At 44.8% G+C, this 27,841-nt stretch overlaps 1 protein-coding gene across 1 annotated transcript; it reads right to left on the bottom strand.

The window, feature by feature from the left end:
- On the bottom strand, positions 1 to 27,841 carry CAPN9 (calpain 9). The gene is made up of 20 exons (XM_075089529.1): positions 27,391 to 27,841; positions 22,687 to 22,756; positions 22,107 to 22,225; positions 20,905 to 21,038; positions 20,115 to 20,283; positions 18,470 to 18,553; positions 18,130 to 18,215; positions 16,375 to 16,452; positions 12,184 to 12,344; positions 11,310 to 11,467; positions 10,446 to 10,654; positions 9,774 to 9,810; positions 8,176 to 8,256; positions 7,616 to 7,673; positions 6,996 to 7,060; positions 4,577 to 4,645; positions 3,102 to 3,180; positions 2,308 to 2,424; positions 1,206 to 1,264; positions 1 to 395 (listed from the first exon to the last, which is right to left on the bottom strand). The coding sequence occupies exons 1-20, from the start codon at positions 27,601 to 27,603 to the stop codon at positions 369 to 371; spliced, it is 2,073 nt and encodes a 690-aa protein (XP_074945630.1). The 5' UTR covers positions 27,604 to 27,841; the 3' UTR covers positions 1 to 368.

The following is a 27,841-nucleotide window of genomic DNA, read 5'->3' as shown; positions in this document are numbered from 1 at the left end:
GCCAAGCAGCAATAAAGACTTTTAATCACTCTATTCTGTGCTGTGCTGAAACCAAATACAATATTATCTCATAAAAACCTGTGGGCACCCAGGGACATCCGTTTCAGTCTGCTTGGGAGGCATGTGTGCCCCATCCAAATGGTTCTCACAGTAACAAGACCGGTATCATTTACCAAAAATAAAGACAAAATGTGATCTGACTGTTGAACTCATCAACAGGGCTGGAGACCAGAAAGGGTGGGCAGCATGCATGTTCCTCCACACGAAATCTCCTGGTAAAGTTTGCAGGTGAAGGGGACCTCAGCTGTTGGGGCAGAAGCCTTGGCAGCAGTGTTGCAAGAAACTCATGGCATCCAAGTCAGACATCTTTAGATGTTCATTGCCAGGTTGATAAACTAATATTGGAAGAAAGATCAACTTTATAATAAATTATTTCAGGCCCTTCTCCCTCCCCCTCCCCAAATGAAAGAGAGGTGTTCAAAAGCAGTGTCGTGCTCTGAACTGACCCCACGCAGGGAAAAGGACCTTTGCTCACTAGGCTTTTATGTCCTGTTACTAAGGAGAGTCCTCACCCAACATTTACTTCTGTGTTTGGAGGGAAGGAGGTCGAGCTCTCCAAGCACTAGATGCTGACAATGGCAGTGATTTTGTCTGCATCCCAGCTCAGGCTCCCATGTTTGTTGTGCCAGGGAATTCATTGTGCCTTGCTCTGGCAAGCTTTGGGTTCGTGTAAAAGGAGAGACAGCCCATTTAAGCGACAGGGAGACAAAGAGAGCACAAGAAAATAAGAAGCCTGTGCTGAGCAGTGTGAAAAGCAGATGATGGACATGCACAGGAGAGGCTGATCTGAACTCCTGCAGAACTCAGGGAGACAGAAAGACCCACCATTCCCATCTGCTGCTTCCCCTTTCCCCCATTGAGAGCTGACACCTGAGGAAGGAAAAGGCAGGGAATCTAGAAAGGGAGATGGGAAGCTGTCAGTATGCCACAGGGCAAAGAAGGAAGGAGATAGCAGGGAGGAGATGTAATCAGTGCATGTGCTATAAAACCCCAGCCCTGCTGAAACCTATGGCAGATGCCCCCTGCACTCTCACGGACATAGATGTCACTGAAACGTCACGCAGAAATATTCCATTTCTTACAAGAGGACAAAACCTTAGAGAAGCCCTATCATCTTGTCAGTGTTTATGAAGCTGTGCTCATACCTCGCTTATATTCAGGTTAATGAACTCCTTGTTTTTCACACTCAGTGCTTGGAATACTCCTGAAATGAAAAACAGGACACCGGCGCTATAAATACACCTCATTCATATTCATACATAAGCTCCCCATCCCACAACGATGGGTGGCCGTGCCAGGAGAGGGAGGGCCTGGTGCAAAGGCGGATCGCTGACGATTGCTTGGTGGTGGTAGCTGCTCTGACAAAACAAAGTCCTTGCAAGAGGAAATGTCTTGCTGACTTAAGGCCTTTGTGCAAGTCTCACTTCAGGACTTGTTTGGAAGAGGGTGTCCTGGATGTGTTAAACAGTCGGCTTTGGATGTTACTCTGAAATGAAGCCAAGCAATTTACATTTCTTTATATATCATACTTAACTTTTTTATCTCAGTAGATTAATAATTCTATTGCCACAGATTGAACCAGAAAGTAAAGAGAAGAACAGAACAACAACAACAAAAAAGAATCAGTCAAGAAAGTCGATCTTGCTTCTCATAGGGCGAGCTGTATTTGATTTGAATTTGGAGCCACGTTAATGATTACTTCAGCATTTATCCAGCCATTTTGCCTATCTCTACTACTGCTGCTCTGGAACCTGAGTGACCCTGAGCACAAATGAACTGAGACCTAGGGTGTCTCGATGTACAGGAAACCTTACCTTCAGCTGAAAGTGGACAAGTGACATAAAAAGTACAGGCAATACCTGCCCAAGCACGTGCCAATTATCTCTTTGCATGAGGCACAAGCAACATTTGAACCTTGAACTTCTGCTATCCCAAATTAAGCTCGTGGGTGAGCCACAAGAAGAGCTATAACACGGACTTTGCCAGCATTCTTCACATGCCTTCTACATTGCTGCAGAGTTTATGAAGCAGCCTCTATTCACAGGGGGAAATTTTCCATTAGCAGCAGAACATTTTTCTCTTTCTAGAGGAAAAGCCATCCTAAAAGCAAATGCTAAACACAGCTCCTTTCTGTTAGCCATGTACACACTTGATCTTAGATATTGTTCAATATGCTCAACGACAGCCGAAAAGTGGAACAATTTTTTTTTCAGAGGGGAAGAAGTTCCAGAATAAGAAGATACTCACGACTCGCATTCTCTAAGCGAATTAAGCAGTTCAGAAAATCATCAAATTCAATCTGGAACTGTTCGTCCGAGTATCGGAGGACAATCAATTGCAGCAGGTAGTTGCTGAGTTGGTAGCCTTCCCAAAGACACATGCACAAAGGAAAAGTGAGCAACCTCGTAGGCCAGGGAGGAATCTGCAGAGCTCTACTAACTGATCTTGAACACCAGCTAACAGGAGGATGCTCTGTGGCACACATCCACCCAGAAAGCAATCTGACCACAAAGTTCTTTAAGCTTGTAATGAATAACGAACTCTGAACAGGAAATTTTGCAGTCACTGCAGTTTCTAGTCCATGTGCTTTTTGATCTATGAGGGACCATTCTGCCTCCTTGAAATTTGGAGGCATTTCTGCAAAATGAGGTGCTTTAATAAAAACACTTTGAGGTGAAACACAAATGCACTTACTGCTCTTCATAACAAACTACTTACTTGCTGTTCCTCCAACCCTTGAGTGGAGATGGACCCTGAAGTGGTTTGTTTCAGGGTCTAACCTTGAACATGCGCAGCCTCGTTGAGTTTAACAAAGCTCAATAAAAAGGGAAGGATTGCTCTGACGGAGTGCCCTGCAGGGTTGGAGATACCTGGGGCAAAATAAGCCCAAAAAAGGGCATCGTCTCTAGATGCCCAGGGACTTTCTGGGATTTAGACATCTTCTCTGTTCAGGGCCACCTGGCCTGTGTAATTGGTTGCAGCCCTCTTCAACCACAGCTGATCGGCTCCACAGGTTTCCCAGACAAAATGCAGTATCTTACCTGCAGCTTTAAGAGCACTGCGAAGCTCATAGGAGGACATGGAGCCAGATTTATCAAAGTCAAATTGAAGAAAGATATTCTGTTATGAAAGAGGCACATGGAAAGTTCAGTATTTGCATATGAAAGGGAGCAAAGATATGGCATAGAAAGGCAAGTTAGTTTATCACTAACTGCGTAGCATAAACATTTAAGAAAGCTGACAAGACTTTGGTCTAGATCCAGCCTGATTTTGTAACTGAGGAGCAAATCTGGGTCCCAATACTCTTTGTCATATGAATATGTTGTTGTGAAACTTAAACAAGTGCTGCCAAACCCAAGCATTCAAAAATAATGAGATGCTCTTCATAAAAAATTCCATGATTTTTAAGAAAGTGATTTTATCTGGGAAGGATGTATTTTCTTTGCCTTTTAACTCTGAACTGACACATTCTTCTAACCTCTTCTGATATTTTTCTCTATAATTCTGAAGGCTAGAGACCAATTTTTTAACGTGAAGTTAAGATTGTCTCTTACTCATTTGCTTCTAGGTATAAAAGACCTAAACAGCCACATTAATGGTACAACCAAGAGAACTGGTACAAATAATTTGAATTTTGACCTAAATATTAAATAATTGTTAAGCTGGAGTTAAATTCCATCCTTTTAATGAGACGACAAACATGACTGTCCCTTGGAATATGAGTTATTTAGAGCTGTTGTCAGATTCAGCTTAAAATTTTCCAGTGGATATACGTGCAAATCTTCCTACAGAATACAAGGATTTCTCATGCCCCCTTGTTAAGAAACAATACGTCCTTTGTTAAAAGAGATGTGGCATTAGTACCCAGAAAAAGCTTTTGCCATTTCCGACGGGCTAGACAAGAAGCAGAGAACTGCATATTTTGAATACTTGGGTGAAGCATGAGTTCAGAAGAAACTATTAATGACCATGAGGAAACAATTATGATGCCTTTATGTGAATATTCCCTCTGTGGCTTGATTCTGCAATCCTGTTTACTCTTACTGCCACATACAGTGGCAGGGAAATGTGTTTAAAATTAGAACCAATGCTTTCTGAGACTTCAATACAGTTGACTCCTGAGAGATCAATAATGGAAACGCAGTGTCTTAGGAAATGGTTGTTTCCTACTAGTCATGAATCATCACTTTCTTCTTCTGTACAACAGCAGTAATGGAAACTCCTCAAGTTTTGTTATTGGCTTGCTTATTAGTGCCCGTTGCATTCTTTATCCCAAACATAGTCGATTTACTTACAAAAATCTCTGTTATTTCCAGAAAACCATTATGGTTTAGCATCATGGAAAGCTAAGAATGTCTTTAACTATTCAAAACAAGCCCCCATACTTTTAAAACATTTGTTTTGAGTTAAAATTCATGGCTTGTAAACACTCCTGTCTCCATTTTTGTCTGTGCATACATAATAAACTACGCAGGAAATAGTAACTAACAAAACAGAGAAATACAATGTCACCTACTATCCATTTCTTCATTTTTTCCCAGAAAACTCTGAACTCACTAAATTCCAGTTTCCCATTGCCGCTGGTCTGGTAATCTGCATTAAGGACAAGGATTTGTTACACAAAGGTCCCAATTCTGTCTGAATTTATCAGCGCTGTTCCTTTAAGCAGAAAATGTTAAGTTGCCTGGAAAGCCTATGGTGCCGCTGAAACCGATATTGGGACTTCTCATGAGGTGCAGCTCGAGCACTTACAGTCATGGCTGTGGCTGTGATACTTGGGGAACATTATGTGATATAAAAACACAGCTGAGCAATGCAGGCTCCACAGGAGAAGGAAAGACAGATTGTTCTAAGGCAAGAACAGCTTTGGATGTAAATGGGATATAAATGATTCAGTGAATTACATTACCTGATTAAAACAAATTGCTACTGTACTCAAGGGAGTTAGTCAACCAATGTGCTATTCAGTATTTTTATCTAGAGGCCAGGCTCTGTTGCCATGTCTCAACCAAAAATTAATGGGTGTTGTGGGGTGAGGCTGGCAAAATCTGGTCCTTATGGTCTGAAAAAAAATGTCTGTATAGCAGTTCTAAGAGGCAGTGATTAGATCTGCCTGGCCTTTCCTCTGCCTAAACTGTACGGGTCCTGACACTTATTTTACTGAGTTACAGATGTAGCCCAAGCACAGCTCACCTGCAGGATGAGGCACTTGCTCTGAAAAGCTAAATAAGGAATGGGCCCATTCCCCTTCTGCTTTCCATCTTACTTGCCAGGACAAAGCCCTTGCTCAGATGGACACTAGCTCAGCGAGCACTCACAAAGGTCAAAACGTGCCGGTGGGGTCTAGCTAATGCCTGTCATTATTTAAGCGCCTACTCCAGTGACGTTATTGAGGGCACCCACAGATCCCGAGGACGTTACCACTCCTGCAAATTTACCCAGCTAGGTTCTTCTTCCTGGGGTCATGCAGAGCTTTGCCCTCACTCCACGCCTCTGCACGGTGACAGTAGCCAGGGAATTTGGTGGCACATGACACGGAGGGGACTCTGAGAGCACTGACTGAGGTTTGCATTCGTGTCCTTTTGCTCCTTCATTGTGCTCCAAATACCACATCCAGAGTGGGATGGTCACGTCTGTGTTCCTTGTGCTTCCAAAGCAGAGGAAGAGATGTCTCCCCATTTTTTTCAAAACCATGCAGAGATTTGCTTGGAAGCATTGCAAATCATGGAAACTATTTAGTTATATCCTAAATAGTAAACCTAGGACTGCTGCCATGCTTCTGGGTCAAGTGCAGACCCTGGCTCTGTCCCAATACCATGTAAGGATGAGATGTGAACATGGACCAGCTCCCTGCTGAAGCTTTGTTTTTAAGGGAGGAAATTTAGGACTGGTCCCCTATTTCTCACTGTACATGCATGATGATAGAGAATTTTGACATTATGGACATAGCTTTAATGGGATAAAGTGTTGTGTGTTTGGATTTCTGTTAGAAATGTTCGAGAGGATGTTACCTCTGTCATGGACTGGAGCAACAAAGGGAAAAGAACTTCTCAGCTGAACAAGCAAGACGTAAACCAAATGTTAGAATCTTGCCTTGTTAAGACTGTATCTGTTTTGTCTCAAGTGTAACAAGATCTTCTATCAGGAAAGCCTCCCGCAAAAACCAGCTCTACCTGAGGAGAAGCCATGCTAAGCAAACTCAGCAGACACGAGAACGTTGCGAAGGACGAATCTGGTAGGGAAGTACCAGGGCCGTGATTCATCTCATGTAATGTCTGAGCAGTCATTTAGCATCCCTCGCAGTTAGGCTCATCCAGAACAAGCCATCCTTTCACTATCTACAAAGGAAGTCTAGAAAACTAGCTTAGATGTAGACACCTACACCACAAGTGCCTAAATTTGGACAGATAACTCTCGCCCACGTCTGCTTCCTGGAGTTCCAGGATCTAGCTGAAATACCAGTTTTTCCAGCTTTTAGTCTGGTTGTCAGAAAAACCACAGCTTTGATATCAGTAATTTTCAACACTCTGCTGATCCTTAATTTCTGACCCATGGCTTGCATGCATAGCTCCGGTGAATTTAACCCTTCAGACAACAGACTTTTATTGAGTTATCGCTTCTAGGCCTTTTTTCAACTAAGCCACAGCTTGAAAAATGCACCGTTCTATACAGAAGTAATTTGAGGTTTACTTTTAAAAATGCTCAGGATTAAAGCATCTGCCTCTAAGTCTGCAGTAGAAAATGGTCTGTCTTGAAGCTCCTAACTCTAACTTTCTAAAATAAAAATTAGGATACAACTTTCACATAATACTTTTCTTTGGGTAGTGTTCTGCCATGGCGTCACCACATCCACCTCTGATATCCATGGCAGGTAATGCTATGGCAATTACATTCAGTAGTCATTTAGCCTCACAAGCACTTATTTGAAAGGATACATCCATGAGAGAAATTATATTTCGGCATGAAATGAGACTTAAGTTCTTGAATTTGATGTTGTTTTCTGAAAAAGGACAATAATAAGAAAGAAGTCATTGGGCAAGTCTGCCTTTTGTAAACTGAAAGTAGAAAATAGGGTTTCATAAGCAGAGATAGCTGGCTCTTAGTCCTCATTGTGGGAGGATCTGTGCACTGGAAGATGAAGACAGCCCTCACTATAAAGTCACAGTCCAGACAGAAGAGGTATTTACTGAAGACATGACAGGAAATACTGCCCTTGTTTTGTAAATCAGGAGATGAGCTTCAGAGAGTGACAGGTTTCCCGTTGTACCAAGGGCTTGTAGCAGGTCATGAGCTACGTCGAGGCCTTACAAGTCCCAACCCCGTGTCTGTCTCCACAGCAGAGCAGTAGTGCAATGGAGAGCTGGCCTCACTGAGCAGACATGGAGCATGCTGGAGGCAGGGCAAGCTCATGGTTAGATCATGGACCAGATGTTTTCCTGGCTCTGCCCCGGCTGGCTGGTGGACACCAGGCTTCATTTTTCTATCTGTAAGTGAATTCTGTGGCAGCTTTTATAAAGTTCTTGCAGCCCTTAACTTATGGGTTATCAGCACTTACTTTTTTTTAAAACAGCATTTAGAACATATTTGAGTTCTTCTGCATCTATCTCCATGTCCTAAAGTAAAAAAAAAAAAGGTGCAGCATCTGTTACTTGAATGTTTCTGTAATCAGACGTACCAAAAACCTCAGAAAACACAAACATCACTCATCTGTACTTTATTGCAGTTCAGGAAAAGAGTACCATACAAAAGCCAGAAAAGGCTAAAAACTAAAGGGCTGGCAAATACAGGAGTGCTGCTGTGCATAAGGCTGTCTGAAGGAGATATCAAGTGGGAACCATTGATTCAAAGGAAAATAAACTGCAGCTGGACACCGAACCAGGTAGGCTCCCTCAGAGCTTGCATTCTAGCTTTGGTTCTGCTTGCTCACCAGGGACTGCACCCTCCTCCATCTAGCTACAAGGCATGGTGACACCTGGTGCCCAAACAACACACTACAACTAAGCATACTCCTCCCAAAATACCTAATTTTCATTTCACCTGGCCCTGGGTGGGAGCAGAAGTGTCTTCCCTCTTTCTACTTCTTGATATGACCCACAAGGGTTTTGCACTACTCACCTTTCCTGCAATCTGTTCAAACAGTTCCCGGAACTGCTTTTCTTCTTCAGTTTCTTGTAGGCTTGGGGTTGGGTTTAAAGGCTGCAACATCAACCACACAAGTCATTATAAACCATAAGTAATTGTAAACTATGACATTTCTCCTGCACATAGCCCCTCTGTGCATCAGGGGACCATAGTATGCCTTAAAACAAGGGTACGCATGCTCCTGAACATTGCTAGACCTGAGGCCTCCCAACCATCTAGCTGCCCAAGGGGAGTCTCACCCCCTCATTTCCTTTGCCTGGGCGATTGCGTAGTGTGCTGTTGCCTTGGCTACATCAGAACCAAGAGCACCCATCCTGGAAAACACCTCTCCTCTCATCCCACCCCTGTGCTACTCTGCTTCCCTGGGCCTTGAGCAACCATAGCTCTACCATGAGCTCTTTCCAGTGGCATCATCCAGCAACTTCGGCCCTTCTTGAGAGCACCAGCCAGAGGTGGCTGCACTTGGGCACGTTACCTAGTGCCATCCCGAGCCTGGAAGCACTTCCAGCTGGCTGCCAGCCGAGTGCCCCAGTGCAGTTGCAGGGGAGTAGAGCCCAGGCTCCAGTCTATGCTGATGAGCTGGGAGGTGCAGTAGCGGAGAGCCACTGCTAGAGTTGGGGTGACTGTGTGAACAGAGAGGAGTTCTTCGGCCAGAAAAGTGAGGGAAAAGAAGCTAACAGCACAGCACAGGAAACAAAGAATCAGGTTTTGTTTTCTCTACCCACAGAAGATACAACATGGGTGCTGTCGTCAGAGTGACCCTGGTGACATTGCTTGGTCACACTTTTTTTGACCGTATGTGTGTTCCTCACTTCCTTCTGCTTGAGTTTGGATGCAGTCACTTAATGACGCTGGGACAGGTGAACAGATTTACTTTGCTACTGAACATGGCCCTGAGTTCCCAGAAATGGAGACAAACTTGTTAGCTGGTCCCTGGAGGAGAGTTTTACTAAAGAGGGACAGATGAGATCCTGGCTTTCCATGGGAAGGCACACCACAATTAATGCCTTATTTGCAGGGATACATTTAAACAGGAGCTGATTCAGACACAGCTGCAATTAGTGCTTAGCAGGCAAACCAGGCCATTCAGAAACAAAAATAGTTTAATCGTTTTAGTAGGCACAAGCATGTATCAAGCATCCCCTTGCAAGCCCTGCAGATACTAATAAGTAAAATAAAGATATTTGTATGTAAAATGAATGTAGGGCTGTGGACATTTTCTTGCCTCTTATTTTTTCATAATAAATACAATTTTAAAAGATGTGAATGGACATGTGCCTCCCCAGCGCTAACGGGTGTGCTTTCAGCGCACCCACAGTGGCTCACACCCGCCTCTGACGCTTGCTGACGCGACTGCCTTGAAGCAGATGCAGAGGCATAATTATTATGGTTTTGATTGTTACAGCTCTTTGACCATATTCAGCAGAACTGACTGTTTCAGTCACATATACAAAGCTGGCAATTGTGTAACATTCCTGTGAAATGAATGTGTTTTAGCCAAAGACAGTAAGAGCGGTGTGTGCCGGCTTCTGCTGAGCTATTCTCTTCCTATTTCAACTCTGTAGACTTACCTCAGGGAGATCAATGGCAACGTTTTCATCTAGATCCCTGGAGAAAACAAAACCTTATTTGGTATCTGGAGATATTCAACATCTGCTTGGGGTGGTAGCTTGCTTATTAGATTTTCCAGAGGTCAATGATAAAGCTGCATTTTCTACTGAACAGGTTAAGTTTAGATAAAATTCACCAGGCAATCAGATTTTTGCACTGTTTAAATTTTGGTATAATCCCTTAGAACAGACTTTAAGTAGGACTCAGGGAGGGCACAGCTGTGCATGCCGTTTCCTAAAGAATTCACCTCATTCTTTATTCGTTATGCACACAATTTCCTCAATACCCCTTTTAAGTATACACCTGTCATTTGGACAATCTGTGGGAGGAAACAAACACTTCTGCATTCACAGATTCCCGAACAGTATCAGGCAGCCAGCAACTCTTCCTTGCCAACCTTCCCGCAGATTCACTATGACAAGCCCTATTTCCCCACCTCCTAAACTCCTCTCCAAAAAACAAAGGCCACGTTTAGCAAAAACAGGCAAATGCAAAAAAAAAAAACCATCGGGAGCTTTCCACGCCAGGGCTCGGCTGTAGGGCTGGGTGCCTGGCAGCCAGACCGTCCCCAGCAGCCTCTGGCCCCACGCGCAGGCAAGCGCCGGAGGGCCTGGGGCTCGCTGCTGACTTACTCAGTGATGGCCTTCTTCTCAGAGAAAATCCTCAGGCAGAAATCTGCCTCCTGGTGTGGCTCAAACGTCGTCGGAACAAGAATGTAATCGCCCGGCGGCAGCTTGAATCGGTTAGATACTTCCCTTAAATTTATGTAGGTTTTGCTCCTGGCCTTGGAGGCATGGTACCTGAAGAAGTCTTTTCCCAAATGTCCATCTTTGCCGGGGCTCTAGGATGGGAAACAAAGGCAGCACTGCACTGGCCGGAGTGTGCCGGGGGCCGTATTTTTCCCTTTCCCAATCACAGATCCAAACTCTACCTGGCACAAGCCTCTCTCCTGGCTGTGACCCTGGCTCTCATCCCTTCACCCAGGTGCTCACAGCAACCTAGCTCCCACATTATGGCAAGGACCCGTTACCAGTCATCCTTTCCCACCCAGAAGGCAGTCTAAGAGGACTCTGGGACATTGTCTTCCTGCTTAAACATTCTCTGCCATTAAACATCACCATGCCAGGCAGTGTGTCACAGAGCAGTGACAACAGATTTGCCAGTCCCAACCTCACTCAGGGGCAGGCACCCTTGTGTGTGATGTGCCCCAACAGGCTCACAAAAAGCACTGTCCCCTCTCCTGGAGCCAGGCAGGGGATGGCAGAATCATGGGGCTGAGGAGTCTATCCTGGGAGCCCGTGACCCCCCAGGGACTCCTAAATCCTCCTCTGACAGGACTCTGCCCCAACCACAGCAAAATTCTCCATGGGATTGATGTAACTGAGAAGATTATTTTAAGAACAAGGGCCCTAAAAATACATGGTGACTGGCAGGGGTACAAACCCAGAGAAAGATACTGGTAGTGTGGCTACTGCACTGCAAAAGCAATAGAGTACCTCATAAATAGAGTAGCCGATGGTTAGCATTTCAGCGCCGAGTTTCTTGAGTTTACGGCGATCCTTTTGCATCAGTGCTGCTATGAATGTGCAGTCATCTTGTCCGTCGTCTTTCCCTGTCAAACGTAGCTTGATTTGTGGATTTGTCCAGAAAGTCTCTGCCAATGTAAAGAACACCAGAGAGTTTCTTGCCTCGGAACAATAATACCACCATTACTAGTACCACAAAAAAAAAAAAAAAAAAAAAAAAAAAAAAAAGAGACAAAAAGGACAATTAAGCTGAGGTTTTGCTCAAATTTAGTTTTTCCATTAGCTGTCATGCTTCTTTCCACTAAGCTCTGCAGAAAATAAGCCAAATCCCAAAGTCCTTCATGGAACTAGGTGTAGAAAGATTTTAGGCCTGATATTTTATTAAGTTACCATGGTTTAAATAAAGTTGTCAGATGGGATTTTGTTAAAAATACATAGCTACAATGATCCCATAGTGCTGGTGCCAGTCTGGCATAACACAGTTCGGATCCGTGATGCTACTTCAGAGCCACATAAACCTGCTGGCTGAGCTGGATTTTTGTCTCATTTTACACTTACTGCTGCAGTTTAAGTGACTTATTTGGAGCTAGTCCTGCTCATGCAAATGTAAATGAGAGGCACATCAGATCCAATGAACCTGAGAGCCAAAGAAAGCAGGCTCTTTACCACAAAGTCTCAAGTGGGACCATATGAACATTTGTCCCTTTGGCTGGTTCCTGCTAGCCAAGACTCAGCTGGCCCGGCCTGCACCCACAATTCTGGCTATGGGGTAACAGGAGAGGTGGCTGAGGGTGGGTAAAGATTTCAGTGTCTGTTTCTCATTTTCAAAGAAGTATCTGTTTACCTAGAAAATTTCTACATCCTCCTGCGGTGGATCCCCGGACCCAGCTTCCCTGGTGGACGGTCACCTCCCACTTGTGGGTAGTGCTGTCTTCTAGGGCATCTGGAGTCAGGTTGCAGATCTCAACTTTATCAAAGTGCACTTTGAAGTCTTCAAATTTCATCCTGAGCAAAAGGCATGGGAAGGAACAGACAGTCATTCACTTCAGTGAAGGATGCTCAGCAGAACTATCTACGCCCCAGAGGCCCAGGGCCAGATCATCAGCTCCTGTGGATCTGAATAGTTTCAGTGTCCGTGGAGATATGCTGATGTATGCCAGGGGAGAAGCTAGCTCTCACTCACTGTAGTGTAAAACACAAGTAACTGTATTGTCTGGGTCTGATTCTGACATCTCTTATACCGTTCTTTTTACACTATAACCCTTTTGATTTTATTCAGCCTTAATGGCTGCATCTATATTGCCAAAGCACCAACCAAAGGACGGCAGGCATCTGTGCAGGAGCTGTATCTGCCTACAAATCAGCTGTGTCTTCAATACCAGCCACATGACAGGACTACAAGGGACACGTGGTGATGGATTAGCCAAGCTGTGGTATGATTAACCTCTCCACACTGCAGTTGAAACCACATTTGAGCCTCTGCTAAGGTGCCTAGGCTCAAGTTGGTCACCCTCCCCTCCTTTATGGGTGCCTGAGACCTTGTCCTAGCAAAAACATACATCAAACACAAGAGACAAAAAGTGTGTTCGGACTTGATAGTGGCTCCAACCTGCCCTTGAAGGTGGTATGGACACTGCTGCCTGCTACCGTGTCACGTAGATTACACTACATATATTTTATACCCAAGGTGGACACATATACATGGCCATGGGAAGGAGGAAGCAAATACCACAGTATGGACGTTTTTGAGCTGCTAGACTGGGCTGGTTGAAACTACCCTGCTCATATATATATATATTTATATATCTTCCTATAAGCCTCTCTCTCTCCACAGACCACAGAAATAACATACAGAAATTGATCTCCTCTCTAACATGAACGTCTATAGCTACCCTTTTCCTCCAATGGCTGATGCCTAACAACAAAATGGAGTAGCAGGAGAGCAAAGCTCTCCAAGACTGCATGTTTACCTGCAGCAGTGACAGGCAGGACCTAGCGAGCCCTCAGTGTAGCTCACAAAACACAGCTAGGTCCATTTTTTCTGCTGCATAAGAAATAAATGTCTGTGGTGGTATTGATTTACACTTGCTATGGGCCATTTTACACCCTGTTTTTAGTGTGGTAAGAAACAGCAGGGTTTGCTTTCCTGAGCTCTGTCCTTCTTGTCAGCTGTTCCTATGTGCTGCTAGCCCTAGGCACTGCTAATTCTCACTTTGATGGTCAGTGCACTAGAGCCGGGGCAGCATGGCAAAATCTCAGTGGCTCCATTTCCTGGCCACACTATGCAATTTTGGGCTCTTTGGAAACATGCTGCAAAGCAGATGAAGGTGTTGTGCTTTGTAGATCAGATTTGGCTCCTAAGGGGTAAAACACCTGTTCTGACTTCCCTAGGGCTGTCCTGGATTTGTACTGGTGAAGGGAAGAGAAGACTCTGACCCTCTGATTTTAGTAGGGAAGGGACTAGAATGAGTGAGAAGCTCATTTCTTAGCCAACAGCAGGGTGCCGTCTTCGCATCTAGTAGAAGCATCTGGACAAGACTGATCTGAACAGCTAATATGTAGCCAAAATATCTTTGGGGTAGTTAATGAGGTCGGCAGGCCCTCAGCATGTTACCATGAAGATTTTCTTCAGTCCTTACAAATCCAAAGAACAAAAGGGATAAAAGTTCTTATTAGACCACATTTCCCACCTTGGCTGCCTTATCCCATGTAGTCCTCTACAGCTGTGCTGCCTTTTTGCATCGACTGAAGACACTGGTGATATGACACTTATCTTGCTTTAAATGTTCCATAGTTTTTGATCTAACTTCCCTTGCTGCACCATCCTTCCTTCTAGACTTCCTGTTCTACCTAGGATGAAATCTAACACAATACATGAGAATAAACAGGTATATTTCTTCTTACTCTTCTTCTCTTTCATTTAACATAAATGAGCCTGTGTAGGAGAAATGACCATTGCTTTGTGTGCAGTGAAAACATGGACTAAGCTGGGTCCAAAACCTGCGGCACAGTTACAGAAGTTGTTCATGAGTGCAAAGCAGGGCTCCCTTTCAGCTTCCAGACAAATTAAGAAATTACATACAAAGATCTTGCTGACTGTAAAACTTGGTATTAAGACTACTTCAGTAGACCTGGTGTGGTCAACAAGGAGAAAAGCCCCATTGCACCTTACAGGATTTGCTAAGTCCAAAGATAATGCATGTCATGGAGAACATGTTATCAACTTTTTATGACATAATTACTTTGCTACTCACTACTTCTAGCAGCAGGTTTCAAAGCACCTCATAAAGATTACCCCAGCTTTCCAGGGAGGCCAGCCAAGTCACCGCCAGGAGTGGTGAATAGACCGGCTGAAGGTCCTCAGCTGCAGAAGTAGGAATATAGCTCATTCACCATCTCCTCAGCTAAACTGCATCAGTAAAAACCACAGTAGGAGCAACCTGAAAGCCGGAGAGAAGCAGCTATGTTCAGCTCTTTCCTCATCTGACCGTTTTAATGTCTTTAGTGGTACATCATGTTATTGCTCATGCAAAGCCTATATGTGAAGCCTGATGGGGAAACCATCAAGGTGTGGCTTAGACGGGGCAAAGAGGCAAACACTCCTTAGAGAAGTACACAGAAGTCAAAAGGCATTAGCAAAAATAAGTCTAATGGACTGGGTGGAGGTTTTAGGTGGTATGAAACTTACCTGACCGGTTTTGGAAGCATTTCTTATCTTCTGCATATGACTTTTGTCCGCTTAACCTCATCGGCAGTAATTTCAGTCATAATGGCTTTTGGTTTTGCTCTGAATGGCTAAAATGCTGCATGAGGAAGGCCAACATTTGTCTGGGTATGCTCAACCTCATTAATTTTTCCTGACCTTGCGAGGACTTACTGAACTATCAGCTTAGCTCTGTTGGACAGTCAACTTTTCATGAATTTCATTGCTCACTTGATGCCTACTTACACACTTGTACCTCCTTTACACAGTCAGGCTTTAAGTCGTACCCTGTATTGAGAGACTTGCTGGAGTTACATGGGTTCCAGGTAAAGTCTTTGCCTCCTTTTCTTTCACCCCATAAGCTCCAGCTATAGCTGGGTCAAATACAGACACAAAAAAAAAACCCACAAAGGCTTTTTGGAAAAACTGGAAATGCCCTCCTGCATTTGCAATGTGACTAGCAAGGTAACTCGGAGTGTCCTGTGTAAAAAAAAATTTAAGTAATGGGTCAGCCGCTGGACCCACTTCCCTCCAGCGCTATCGAAGTTTGGGATATATAATTTTATGTGACTTAATGTGCTGCGTTGTCTATCTCAAGTCACTTTCCAGGCCTAAAGTTGAACTTTGGTTTAACTTGTGGGAAAAATCTGGGATAGCCCCACTGCGTACCTCTCGAGATTTACCTCTGTGTAAAAGACATAAGCATCTGGGCCTAGAAAATGTGACCAGACACCTTGTCGGTAGTGCACAGCATGGTTGATACAGGGAGGGATCATGTGCAAGTCAGCCATCTGCTCTGTCTGAGAGCGGGAATTTGGCATCAAGAACACTTCACACTTCTAAAGCAATTTCTACCACTTTTTTTTCCATTTCATTTCTTAAAATTTTCCATCATTTCACACATATCTTGGTGTACTTTTGCTTTCATTACAAGCAGTATTGCTTCTCAGGACTCCCTTGCCTTCCAGTGTATGCCTAGCATCAACCCTGAAGGCATTTCGTAAGTGATACGCTGCAATAAAATGGTCCCTTCTGTAGAGCCTGCCTTTGTTCATGGGAAGGATTTAAAGGGTGTTACATTCATGGGCGACACACAGTATTTGAAATATGCTAATGCGATTAACTAAGCTGACTTTTAAAATGCTTTTTGTTATTAAAATAGACATGGGCACACATGAAACACACAGAAATCCAAGTGAGCACTCTACCTGCCCTCTCCTAGGCAGCAAGCGAACATTTCCTCACACAGAGACTTCTTCCTTATTGCTTGTCTTGGTCACTTGCACCTTGATTTCCAACTAGAGCTACACACCTGAAAAAGCTATGGCTTACCAGAACTCTCCATCATCCAGGGCTGCCTGAGATAGGCGCCTCTGCTCTGATGGGCTGACTGAGCGCCACTCCGGAGAGCTGCAAGAAAAAGTCGAGCTTTATGATGGGTACATGGCAATTAATTTTCCCTGGCTCAGAATGACTTGCTGGTCACAGCAGCAGGCTGTTCTTCTTCTGGATGTGTTATTTTTGAGCGGCTCACACAAACACAGATGCATTTAAGAGGTTTCCCAAATCCTGCTACTACTCGTGGTCTTAGAGACCCAACTAATGTAGCTGGAAGCAGGACCTGGCCAAAGGTCCCAAAGCTGCTCCAGGATGGTCCTGTGTGAGTTACTGCCTGCACTCAGAGTTGGGACATCCTGGTGTCTGGTGTCGGTGTCGGGTATAAGGTGGCTATTGGGAAACCTCAAGATTTTGGTAAGTCACACGCCTCCTTAAATCCATTTTCCATCTGTAGCACCATCTCCTCTTTTATGTTTGTCAGCAATTTAGGGCCAGATGTTTCTTCAAAATTAGGTCAGTGGGAACTGAATAGGCTCCTTTTCCTGCACAGAGTTGATCCCCTACTACGTTTCCAGTCGGACATAATAAACAGGGAGCAGCAGGCACCTTGTGTTGAGGTTTTTAAGTCCAGCAACCACTGCGAAATATTAATGCAGACTCCTGTATTGACCTGTGAGCCTCCCTGCACCTTGAGTTCTGAAAAACCTCCAAAGCGCAGAGTCAGAGCTCCGCTTTGCAGGGACAGCCTTTTCAATAAACAGCACAAATTGCCAGAGGCCTCTCCTGATCTTAACCTCTCCAGGTTTTTTTGAGATTTAATCACTCATTATATACGCCATTATCCACATTTGTTTTCAAGATAAAAAAGGTTCAGAGCTGATGTGGAAATAATTAATTTATTTCTGAGCCCTGTTAAGGACAGGGACATTCAAAGTAGTCCTACAGACGACTATGTGTCTCAGCAATTTTAAAGGGCCAGGCAGGTTATGGCTCCTCTATATCTGTGTAAATAAAAAAAACTTTGTAGAAGGAAGTGAAACAAAACTGAAACAATGCATATATGCAAAAATATATTGAAAAGCGTATGTTGGAGGGGAATGCAGTATTGCTTTTTACTCTCTAATTATTTTTCTTCTGTATTATTTGCACTTTGTGTACCTTTGGTAGTAAAAATAGAGTGGTTTTCAGACCAATCCTGTGTTGGTTTTGGGTGCTTCCACAACCTTGGTGGGTACCACATGGAGAGGGTCTCATTTAATGATCAACCTTTAAGGTTCCTTCCTATTCCTGGCGTGTTTAGAAACTCAAAACAGTAAATGAAGCTAGAAACTCATAAGCTACTTAAAGGGGGTAATGAAATATCAGTTTCCAGCTTGTCTGCAGTAGGACAAAGTATGGATGTTGTGTTACAAGTACTACAGCAACAGGCTTGCAAAAAAAATAAACAAAAAATCACTCTAAATGTATAATTTTTTCCAGTTGGGACTGTCTTAAAATTCACTTATCCCATTTATATTAATGCATGATTTTTGCTAATGCTAGATTTTGAGGACTAAACAACCCTGTCAGGGTCCCCATAATTGAGTAGCTTTGAAAATACTGAGGGTGGGATGTTAGTACGGCAATAATACTGTTATGCATGTGCAAACCCTTGATTTAATTTTCTGTGGAAGAGCTGGGGCTGCAGAAAGCTAACTGTGGAGCAGCAGCTGGGATTTGGCCTTTGTGAGGCCAGCGAGTACGGGATACCTGTCGCTCCAAGGGCCGTTCCACTCGACCTGTCCCCAGGGGTTCCTTATCCTTATGAGCCGCACTTGCTGGCCCCGATACCTCACCTGGAAAAGAAAAATATAGAGAAAATACCAAGAGTCAGTTGCTAGGGAGCAGGACCTCCCCCGTGTGCAGAGCCTGGGCAAGCTGGTGTAATGGCTGGGCAAAGGGTGCAGACTGCTGCAGGAGATGGGGGAGGGAAAGAGGGGTGGGAATTTGGATAACTCCCTGAGGATAACTTCCCCCTGTCACCTGAGGTGGGAGGACACTCCCTTATCTTTTCCCCTGGTCTCTCCTTGCCCCACGCTGCTGAACGTACCTCGTCGATGCCAGTCACGGAGTAAGCGTGGCCCTTTATAAGGCCAAAGGGGGTTTTGGCTTCTGACTCGGCAGCGCTGCTGGTCTGAAATATGGGGAGAAAAAATGTGAATTTCTCTCTTCAGAGTGAGATCACAAGTGGTGCCACCTGGTCCCTTCCAAGCATCAGGTGGGAGGTCAACGGCTAACCAGTACTATGAACAGGGAACTTGGCTGTCTGCCTGAGGCAGACAGTGATGGTGCAATGGTGCCCTTTGAGGAAAGGAAAGGATTGGTTTTTTAGCGTTGTTCACTCAGAGGGAAAATAACATGGTTCCAGGCTGAAATACCTTTGCCAGCCCTGTGGTTTTGTATCAACTTCATCTACATTTCCAGGACCAAAATCTTAACTACCATTCAAATGTAATTTATATCAGCTAAAGGATGGGAAAAGATGCTCTTAGACTGTGATCAAGTGTTGATATGGTCTAATTTCTTGTAAAAAGGCATTGGTGGAGTGGTGATGGCAGTGAAGGGTCCCATCAGTCAGGTGAGTATCACGCTCTCTCTCTAGTCCAACGAATGTTTAATTAGTCTTTGCAAGCAGCAAAGCTTCATCAGGAGAGAAAGGGAGACTCAAATTGGAAAACACTAAATGCCAAAGTTGAGGTTACAGTCTGGAGTAAAAGAGAGAGCTTGTGGAAAAGCCCTGCTTTCAGTCAGGCAGGCAATGGGTTTGAGACAACAGGTCTCCCTCAGCTCAGCCAAAAGTTCAATGATGAGGATCTTGGGCAGAGGGCAAACAAAAGCGTCTCTTTTTCTCCCCCAGCCTGGGCACTTCCTTTGCCTTTGCTGTGAGTGCATGAAAGGGAAATTAAACGTTTTTTGCTTGGTGGGCTATTTCATTTGCTCTGAAACCTTTTTCTCCAGCTGCACATTCCGGTGGAGAAATCTAGCACACTTTTGTTTCTGAACTGCCTTTCCCGCTCAGCGCAGTCAGCAAGGAACAGCAACGGAGCTTTCACTCTTGCTGTTGGGCAGCTCTGGAATTTTTCACCAGAAAGCCAAGGACACATGGATGGCTCCTTTTACCCTGGGTCAGACACACTGGCAGAGCAGTGTAACCCACCCATGCATGTGCTACCCACCTTTTCTGGGAGAGCTGGAGGTTTTAGTCTCTGGAGGGGTAAGCCCGACATACCCTAAGCCCCAGCTCCTGTTTACAAACAAACACACTGATCCTGAAAATTGTCTTGAGTCCCCCAAGTCCCCACAAGTGTTGCTACAGAATTCAGGGCTGAAAAAAACCAATTTTGTAGTCTCTGAAACCAGTTAGTCCTCAAAAAGCTATGGCCAATTTTAATACTAAGTGACCAAATAAGTCAGGAAATACAGCTCACTCTCACCAAGTGCTCGTACTCATGTCATTATTGCCTTAAATACAGTGGCCACCACCTGCTGAAAAGTGACTAATGTTTTTCTTTTCTTTTAAACAACCGTACTAAGGACTACATTAATATTACTTATCTCATTCATGGCTTATTTGCAGAGTTAAGTGTATATCCATCTACTTGTCATTCATTTCATCGATCTTTAAAAAGTAGGGGGGCTTTAATGCAGAAAGCACAAAACTAAACTGAGAAATTCAGACCCCACTTCTTACTTACTTCAATAGAGCAGCCCACCATTGAGCATCTTTTCAGAGCTTTCTCTAGGATTTCATAGAAATTGTCAGGAGCCTTTTTAACCTCATACATTTCTCCTACGCCCCCAGTGAAATCCTCCATGGCTTCTATTGTACTGCCTCCTTTCAGAGCCTCGTAGCTGCCGTTCAGCCTGGAAAACACATGCTGACCATGAGACATGCTTTCAGAGCTTTGAAGTTACCCACATTTGAGAGCTTTCTCACAAGGGTGTAAAATTGCAGCAATGGCACTGAAGCCAAAAGAAGTACCCCAGAATATATACCCAGGATATATGGCAGGAGTATTGGGATTATTCTGCTTTTCTTCTTAATTGCATTTTTAATTCATTAATTTCTCCACATCCTTAAAGCCTGGGGCTTTTCTTTCTTTAGTGCCAGTTGTAAGGTTGGCAAGGACTGAATATCACTGCGTGTCAGTGACTTGCTACCTGCCAAATCGTTTAAAAATACAGAGTTAGCCAAAACCATCAACTGAGGTCTCAGAAGAGACACAAATGGCAGGATTCAGGCTTTGGTCCAACTCTACTGCTCTCGCTAGGGTTGTACCTAATGATGTGTTGGAAGCTGGACCAGCTCACAAGAGATAGGCCTAATGGCTCTAGATCAGGGCAGCAGCGAATGCAAAAACCACCACCACCACCACCACCAAAAAATACTGGATAGAAGATGTTCGCTTGAGTTGTAAATAATGTATTTACACATTGAATAATGTATGTACAAATAGCAAACTATGTATGTGCAGTGCGACTTACTTGGCGTAGGCTTTCTCCAGTAAGGCACTCCAAAATTCATTGTGTTCGGCTGAGTGCAGGAAAACCAACCGGCCATTGAAGGTGGGTAATCGGTCATCAATCACTACATCCAGCCACTCATTGTGCTGCCAAAACTATTTAGAAAGGGTGGGGCATGAGTTTGCTGACAGCATGTCATTTCCTGAGCGTAGGACTCTGGTGTCCCAGCACTTCTAATTTTAAGTTAGTGACAGTCATAGGCTAATTAGAAGGCATATGTAAGTCATCCGTTCCCACTACACCATGCTAGGCTGCTCTGAAGGAAGGGTAATCTGTCTTAAGAAAAGACCAGAAGTGCAGAGCCGTACTGTAGCTTCTTGTCTGGATAATGTCACTCATGTAGCTACACAAGTGGTCACGACATAGAATCATAGAATCGTTAAGGTTGGAAAAGACCCATAAGATCATCAAGTCCAACTGCTAGCCTATCACTGCCAAGTCCACCACTAAACCATATCCTCAAGCACCACGTCTACCCTTCTTTTGAATACCTCCAGGGTTGGAGACTCAACCACCTCCCTGGGCAGCCTGTTCCAATGCCTGACAACCCTTTCGGTGAAGAAGTTTTTCCTAATGTCCAACCTAAACTTCCCCTGGTGCAGCTTGAGGCCATTTCCTCTCGTCCTGTCCCTTGTTACTAGGGAGCAGAGACTGACCCCCGCCTTGCTTCAACCTCCTTTCAGGTAGTTGCAGAGAGCGAGAAGGGGTCCCCTCAGCCCCCTCTTCCCCAGGCTAAACCCCCCCAGCTCCCTCAGCCGCCCCCCAGCACACTTGTGCTCCAGACCCTGCCCCAGCCCCGCTGCCCTTCTCTGGACACGCTCCAGCCCCTCAGTGATTCAAGACACCTTTAAGATACACACCTATTATAGATCCCAGTCCAACTCTTTTAAGGCCTTATCCTAAGTGGGGTTTGTGTACTCTGGAAAATATGAAATGATTTCTAAAGGCATTCTTCTCTGCACAGAACAGAAGCGGCTATGTGTGTGCCTGTGGGAGGCTGGGTAGCCCTCTAGGTTGTCACTCAAAACACGGACAACAGCGTAAGCTCCGCAATCCCTGTTTTTTGAATATCCACTCTGCAATAACCGGCAACCCCACTGCAAAATAGACCGTGACATGTAATGACAGAAATGTTTTCATGCTGTGTCAGATGTTCGTCTTACCTGGAAGTGAAATATTCCAGCATAATCTGGCCCAAAATTTTGATCCAGTGGCACCACTCTGGCTAGTGTTTTTTCATTTAGTGTGAGAGAAGCTATGGCTGCTAATAACCAGCAGTCACCTGTGAATTGAGAAGGGGGAAAAAGACCCTCATTTTCTTCCCTTCAAGAGGAGGATAAGGTGGTGTAGGGGCCAGAGGAGATGTTATGAAGTTAGCTGCCATCCCTCTTGAAATCCAAAAGACAGCCCCTGTGTCTCCAGGATGCCTGTCCCTGCCTGGCCAGGGCAGACTGGGCTGCAGTTTGGAGGTGCCGGTAGGCAAAAGGCTCCCTTGGGCTCACAGTACCCTCATGCAGAGATCCTCTCCTGATCTTGCATCCTACTGCACCAGGATGGTCCCTGGCACGGATGGGAGGGTGCTACCAAAGAGGTGGCTGTGGGCAAGGTGAGCATGGGCAGTACCTCCAGCTCCACCTCTCCCACCAGTTCAGGAGGCACAACATCCCCTCCTGTGTGAGGCTATTTCTGCTGCTCCTCATGGGGTGTAGGCATGAACACATCCACCCAGGGGGAATCACTCACCAAGATCCCCTTGGCAAATGTCAGTTCTTGTGGCTCCTCCAAGGATAAACTGGGGGTCTTTGACAATGTCCTGCGAGAGTGGGAGACACAGAAAAGGCTTAGAATATGCCAGGAAAATATCACCCTCACTCTGAGCCCAGATGTGCTGCGTGGTGTGTGCCACATGAGCTATATTATCCTGCAGCAGTGCGGCCACTACGAAAAACTAGGTGTAGAGAATCAGCTGTCCTCATTTTTTCATAATTGGCTGGCTGCTAATGAAAGGCTGGCGTTCTTTATTAATTTGTACGCAATTGTTAAAATATCATAGCACAACCTGGTCCAGAACCTTGACTCTAGTCTACAACCCTGATTAATGTTTTTTTTTTAATTTGTTTGTTTTCCCTCAATGGCTGTAAAAAACCCTAAAACTGGAAATTTACCTTTAAATGCCCTATTAAGCCTTTTATTTACCTGGAACATACAGTGTCTGACAACCATGAGACCATTTCCTCCTCAAATAAGCAAACAACAAAGGTAGACTCCAGCCTTGTTTGTTTTACAGAGTTAATTTTTAGGAGGAGCTAACACAACCCACCCGTGTGTGCTTAGAGGTCGGAGGGACTGGTGCTCACGGTGGCATTAAAGCAATTCTCAAGCATTCGTTTGACTGTTTTAGTTCAATTACTAGCACCACAACTGGATAGAGAAATTACAGCGGTAAACCAATAAATGTGGCAGAAATTCCCCTCTCTTTTCCCCTTTCCCATGAACTGTAAATTGAATTTAATTGATTGAACAGAACAGAAGAGGGAGGAGGAGGGTGTCTAATATATTACTAGAGGAACATGCTGGTAGTTAATCAGTCTGCCCTGATATGTTATTGTAGACCTTATGGCAGGAAGCAGACCCTTCTGCCTAAGCGGCAGAAGCTTGCAAAAAAAATTTAAAAATTAAAGGAGGGGGAAAAAAGAGAACACTTTCAGTCATTTCACCCCTGCATTTGCCTAGAAGGAAACAGAGGTGCTTTTGGTTCGTATCGCTGCATTTTGTGAGGCCGTCAGGGCAGAATATTGATAGTTTTTTCCAGCTTTCTGCACTTGCTGCTGGGGCATCTGCTGCTGGCCGCTGCTGGAGCCAGGACACTCTCCCCAGTGAATCAGCACTGCTCCTGCTGAGCTCACCCTGCGGAGGCAACACTCAGGAGGAAGCTGGCTTGCGTATTTTTTGTTTGCCTTTGCTGGGGTGGGCTGCGTTTGAGGTGGCGGCCAGGTTGTGCCTCAGCCACAGATGCCCTGCAGCACGTTGTGTCCCCAGTGGTAAAGGGAAATCAAAGAGCAGCTCCTCCTTACCTGGCCCGCCTGCTTGTTAAATACACACCGTCTGGTTGGGACTGGCCGTGAACAATAAAAAACACAGCTCACTGCCTTTAGACATAAATATAACAGCGGCTGATAAAGTAGCTGATCTTTAATAACACACCTTGTTTTAGCACCGTTGCTCCTGGGGAACAGAATTCTCATGGCAAGAACTGTATTTAGCTGTTACCAAGAAACTCCATGTGTTAGCAAGGGATGAGGTAAAAAAAACCTTTCCACTGGTATGAGGTTGAAGATTCGATTCATGGCTCATTGCTTATTACACAGCTCTACAACTGATGTATGGAAAAATATTTCCAATCTCCTATGAGACTGAGCAAACAAAAATAATGATAAAAAAGCAATAAAAAGGAATTGAAGGGGTTTTGACTCCACCTGTGTCACGTTCTCTGCTACACAAAACAAAAGCACATTCTACAGTTTTTATGTGGATGTTGCAAAAATAACATAATTTTTAAAGGGATTTTCAGACTGGATGGTATAATAATGTGTGTCAGGGCTTTCAGCATGTTAAAGGGCAAAACCCAGAGCTGGGTCTTGCGTTCACGCACAGCATATGGGAGTTCAAGGGTTCACCTGCACAAGGATACTGCCTGGAAGTAGGGGGGTGCAGTCCTCAGGGAGATGAAACAAGGCAACCTGTGGCTCTCCTGATGCTGCATCAAAGCTGTGTTTCTTTAGACTCAAAAGAAAACAAATTGCATCCCCTGCGCCTCTGTCTTACATTGCTAGAAGGGGCACATGGAGACCTAAGAAAGGCTGAGGGTGAGGCTGTTCAGGTGGCCTTATTTCTGTGATTACACTTCTCTGCCTGGTTCCAGCACACAATATCTGTCACACCAGTTGCCAGTGGCTGTTCATATGAGGAGAATTTCCTTCTTTCTCCTTAGACCATAGACTCATTTGGCATTGGCAAAACACATTTGTCTTTCCTTTTTTGCTTTTTGGATTTTTTCATTCTTCAACTTGTATGTCTAACTTTCCCAGACGCTGAGCTAATGAATTTATCCCAGCAGTTGGATTTAGATATAAATTAAGAAGGAAAAAAGGAGGAGAGGAGAGGAGAGGAGAGGAGAGGAGAGGAGAGGAGAGGAGAGGAGAGGAGAGGAGAGGAGAGGAGAGGAAATACAATGAGAAAAAGGTCTTCAGATTATTCTAAAATTTTGATAAGGTACAGTTTCAAAGGTTTAATTTGTACTGAAAAGGGACTGCTAAACAAAATTGCTTAATAGCTTTCTGAATCTTAGAGCAGTTTCGATTTATGTAGAAAGCAAGATATTCATCTGGTGCAGATCCATGTAGCTCACTGATTGCAGTGGGAGACTTACAGATTGGGGCTAGCTGAGGATCTTGATCATGCTGCGTACAAAAGCGTATACATGCAGGTGTATAGATGTCAAAATAATGAGAAAGCCTTCTCTACTCTCATTACTAAAGATTAAACTCAGCAGGGTGTAAATCTGAAGACTAACATTATTTGTCCCAGCAATTACCCACAGTTGTGCTACACTTCATCCAAGCTACTGTAAAATACTGGTAGGAGAGGAAGTAAAAACCAGTCACCGTGAAAAGCAGTTTGAACATAGATACCGTACACAGGGGCCGTGCTCTTGTGCTCACCCTCTCTGGCACCACAGCTTCGCCAGCTCAGCTGTGGCAACTAACCTGGCACGTGCTCCAAGCCTATTTCCCACTTGCAAAGTAAAAAGAGTTAGCTTGAAACGGTGTTTAGTGTGCCTCTATTCTGCTGCTGTTCCTGCTGGATAATAGAGATGAAACTGATTTAGCTTAAATGCTGAGGAGGCAGAGAAGAGCATAACTAAACCCCTGCCCTTACACATCCTCTCATCCTCCCCTGAGCTTTATTTCTTGCTGCGCAGTTCACAAAAGTTCACCTTTTTGCATGGCGGGAATTGGAGCGTAAAGGCACATCCCATTTCAGGTAATTTACTCATCCTGGAAATGTTTCCAGTTCAGCACGGAAAGATCCTGAAGAAGACTGCAACAACTACAAGACAGACCACTCTCTGCTGTCCCTGGGTACCATGAACAAGGACACACAAGCTCTCAGCTGCTCCTGGTCACATTTTACAGCGAAATTTAACTATTGTGAAGCCCCAAATGGGAAAAAAAGGCAAACTAGCACCTAATGGCTGGCCAAAGGAAAACCATTCTTTCTGATTTAGTGTCACAGGCACTTGCATTTTTGATGCCCCACAGCACTGCAGAGCCACCGCACCAAAAGCATCTCAGCCCCATTCTGTGCCTGGGGACAGCTCTATAGCCCACCTGGGTTTTGGGGCACAGGCTGCACTTATCATATGTAGGGATCCCCTATTGTTTCATAGCTGAAACATGTCCAGGAGTGATAGCTTTAATTCTGCTTTGCACTACATTAGCTGACGCTGAGGCATTTGAACGCCTATCAGTGTGGATTAAGTTAAGCCAAAATTTAAACCCATCTTTAAGCCTATTTTGTTCTTTTTCTCTCTTGGTATCACTGTCGCCAAAGGAAAGTTTTCTACTAAAAGAGAAGCTTTCAGACTATGAAGAAAAAGAGAATAAATGTCAGTCATTAGCAAAGAAATGAAATGTAGCCACAGATTTTCTGTGGCTATTAGTTACAGAGTTAAGTGGGGAGAAGGAACCCAGAGTGATGTTGGGTTTGTGATCTGAGAGTGCATGACTAGTGAAGCTTCAGGCTTTTGCAGTGTTATTAATGATTGTTATGCAAGATGCATTAAGAGATAACTCATCAAGCCCTTGGCTACTGCTGAATGGCTCAGTAACCATGGCATGTGTTCATAATTTCTCAGTGTTTCATGATGGAGGCGAGCAAGGAAGTATAAGAGTCTCTAAAAGTTTAAAAGTTTGAATTTTTAACGTTTAACGTTAATTGTGAATTTCCTACATTAATGACACTTGATTTTTACATAGTTAAAACGTGATGATAATGTATTTTACCCTTAATTTCTCGCATGTCCTCTTATTTTCATTTTAACATTGCTTTTGTCTGGCAATAATGTAAGAGAGAAGGCTGATTACAAGTTGTTGATGCATGTGCCTAAATATACATCCATGAAGTGTGGCTGTACAACGAGCTACATCTAAGAAGTGGGATGAAGCCTTCCAACCCTCTAATCCCACAGCTTGAGCTCTTTGTGGACGACATCCCGACCCCACGCCGCTGCCCCTGAAGTGGGGAGGGTTTCCCCCCGCACTTCGCCTCCACGTCTCCCTGAACATGCCACGCGTTTGCTGCAACCCCAAAGCACAGCAACATCTGACTTTTGGCAGGCAGAAAGGAGAGGAAGGCTCACCCTCCTCTGCACAGCAGCATACTCACCGTGGGCCTCTTCCAGATGAAGGGAATGGGTGGCTTTTTACTGAAGAAGAGCGAGGAGTTGCAGGCGGGGAAGTCGATGTCCTCGAAGAGGATCCCCTTGTACAGGCACTCCTGCTTCAGCTCCTTGTAGGTCTTCCCCGAGCTGTGGGTGGCACGTGCAGCCCCGGGCAGCGTGGGTGGCCTCGGCTTCGCGTCCTGGTACAGGTAGGGCATGGCTCCCTCCCGCCGGCCAGAGAGAGATCCCGGGCAGCCAAGGCTTAGGAGGCGGTGGGGGCAGGAGGAGGCGGGGAACGGGAGGAAAAAGACGAGGGAGCAAAAATACCTCTAGTGCCTTGCGAAGGAGAAGGGGAAGGAAAGGAGCGTGCTCTGGGGAAGCTGGTGGCGTCCTCTGGCCCTCCTCTGTCACGTCTCCTTGAACCACAGTGCAAGGCTGGCCTCCCAGCATCTCCGT

The sequence above is a fragment of the Phalacrocorax aristotelis genome, chromosome 3, assembly GCF_949628215.1.
Source record: "Phalacrocorax aristotelis chromosome 3, bGulAri2.1, whole genome shotgun sequence".
In the NCBI taxonomy this organism is placed as follows: domain Eukaryota; kingdom Metazoa; phylum Chordata; class Aves; order Suliformes; family Phalacrocoracidae; genus Phalacrocorax; species Phalacrocorax aristotelis.
Note: the sequence above shows the minus strand (reverse complement) of the source record. Positions and strands in the feature narration are given on the sequence as shown.

Excerpts from the sequence above, each read along its gene's own strand:
- CAPN9 (XM_075089529.1), bottom strand. The coding sequence starts at position 27,603 with ATGCCCTACCTGTACCAGGACGCGAAGCCGAGGCCACCCACGCTGCCC. Across the intron at positions 16,453-18,129 it reads AACGGCCCTTGGAGCGACAG|CTCTCCGGAGTGGCGCTCAG; the intron begins GTATCCCGTACT and ends TTTTTCTTGCAG. Across the intron at positions 1,265-2,307 it reads TCGCTTAGAGAATGCGAGTC|GAGTATTCCAAGCACTGAGT; the intron begins GTGAGTATCTTC and ends TTTTCATTTCAG.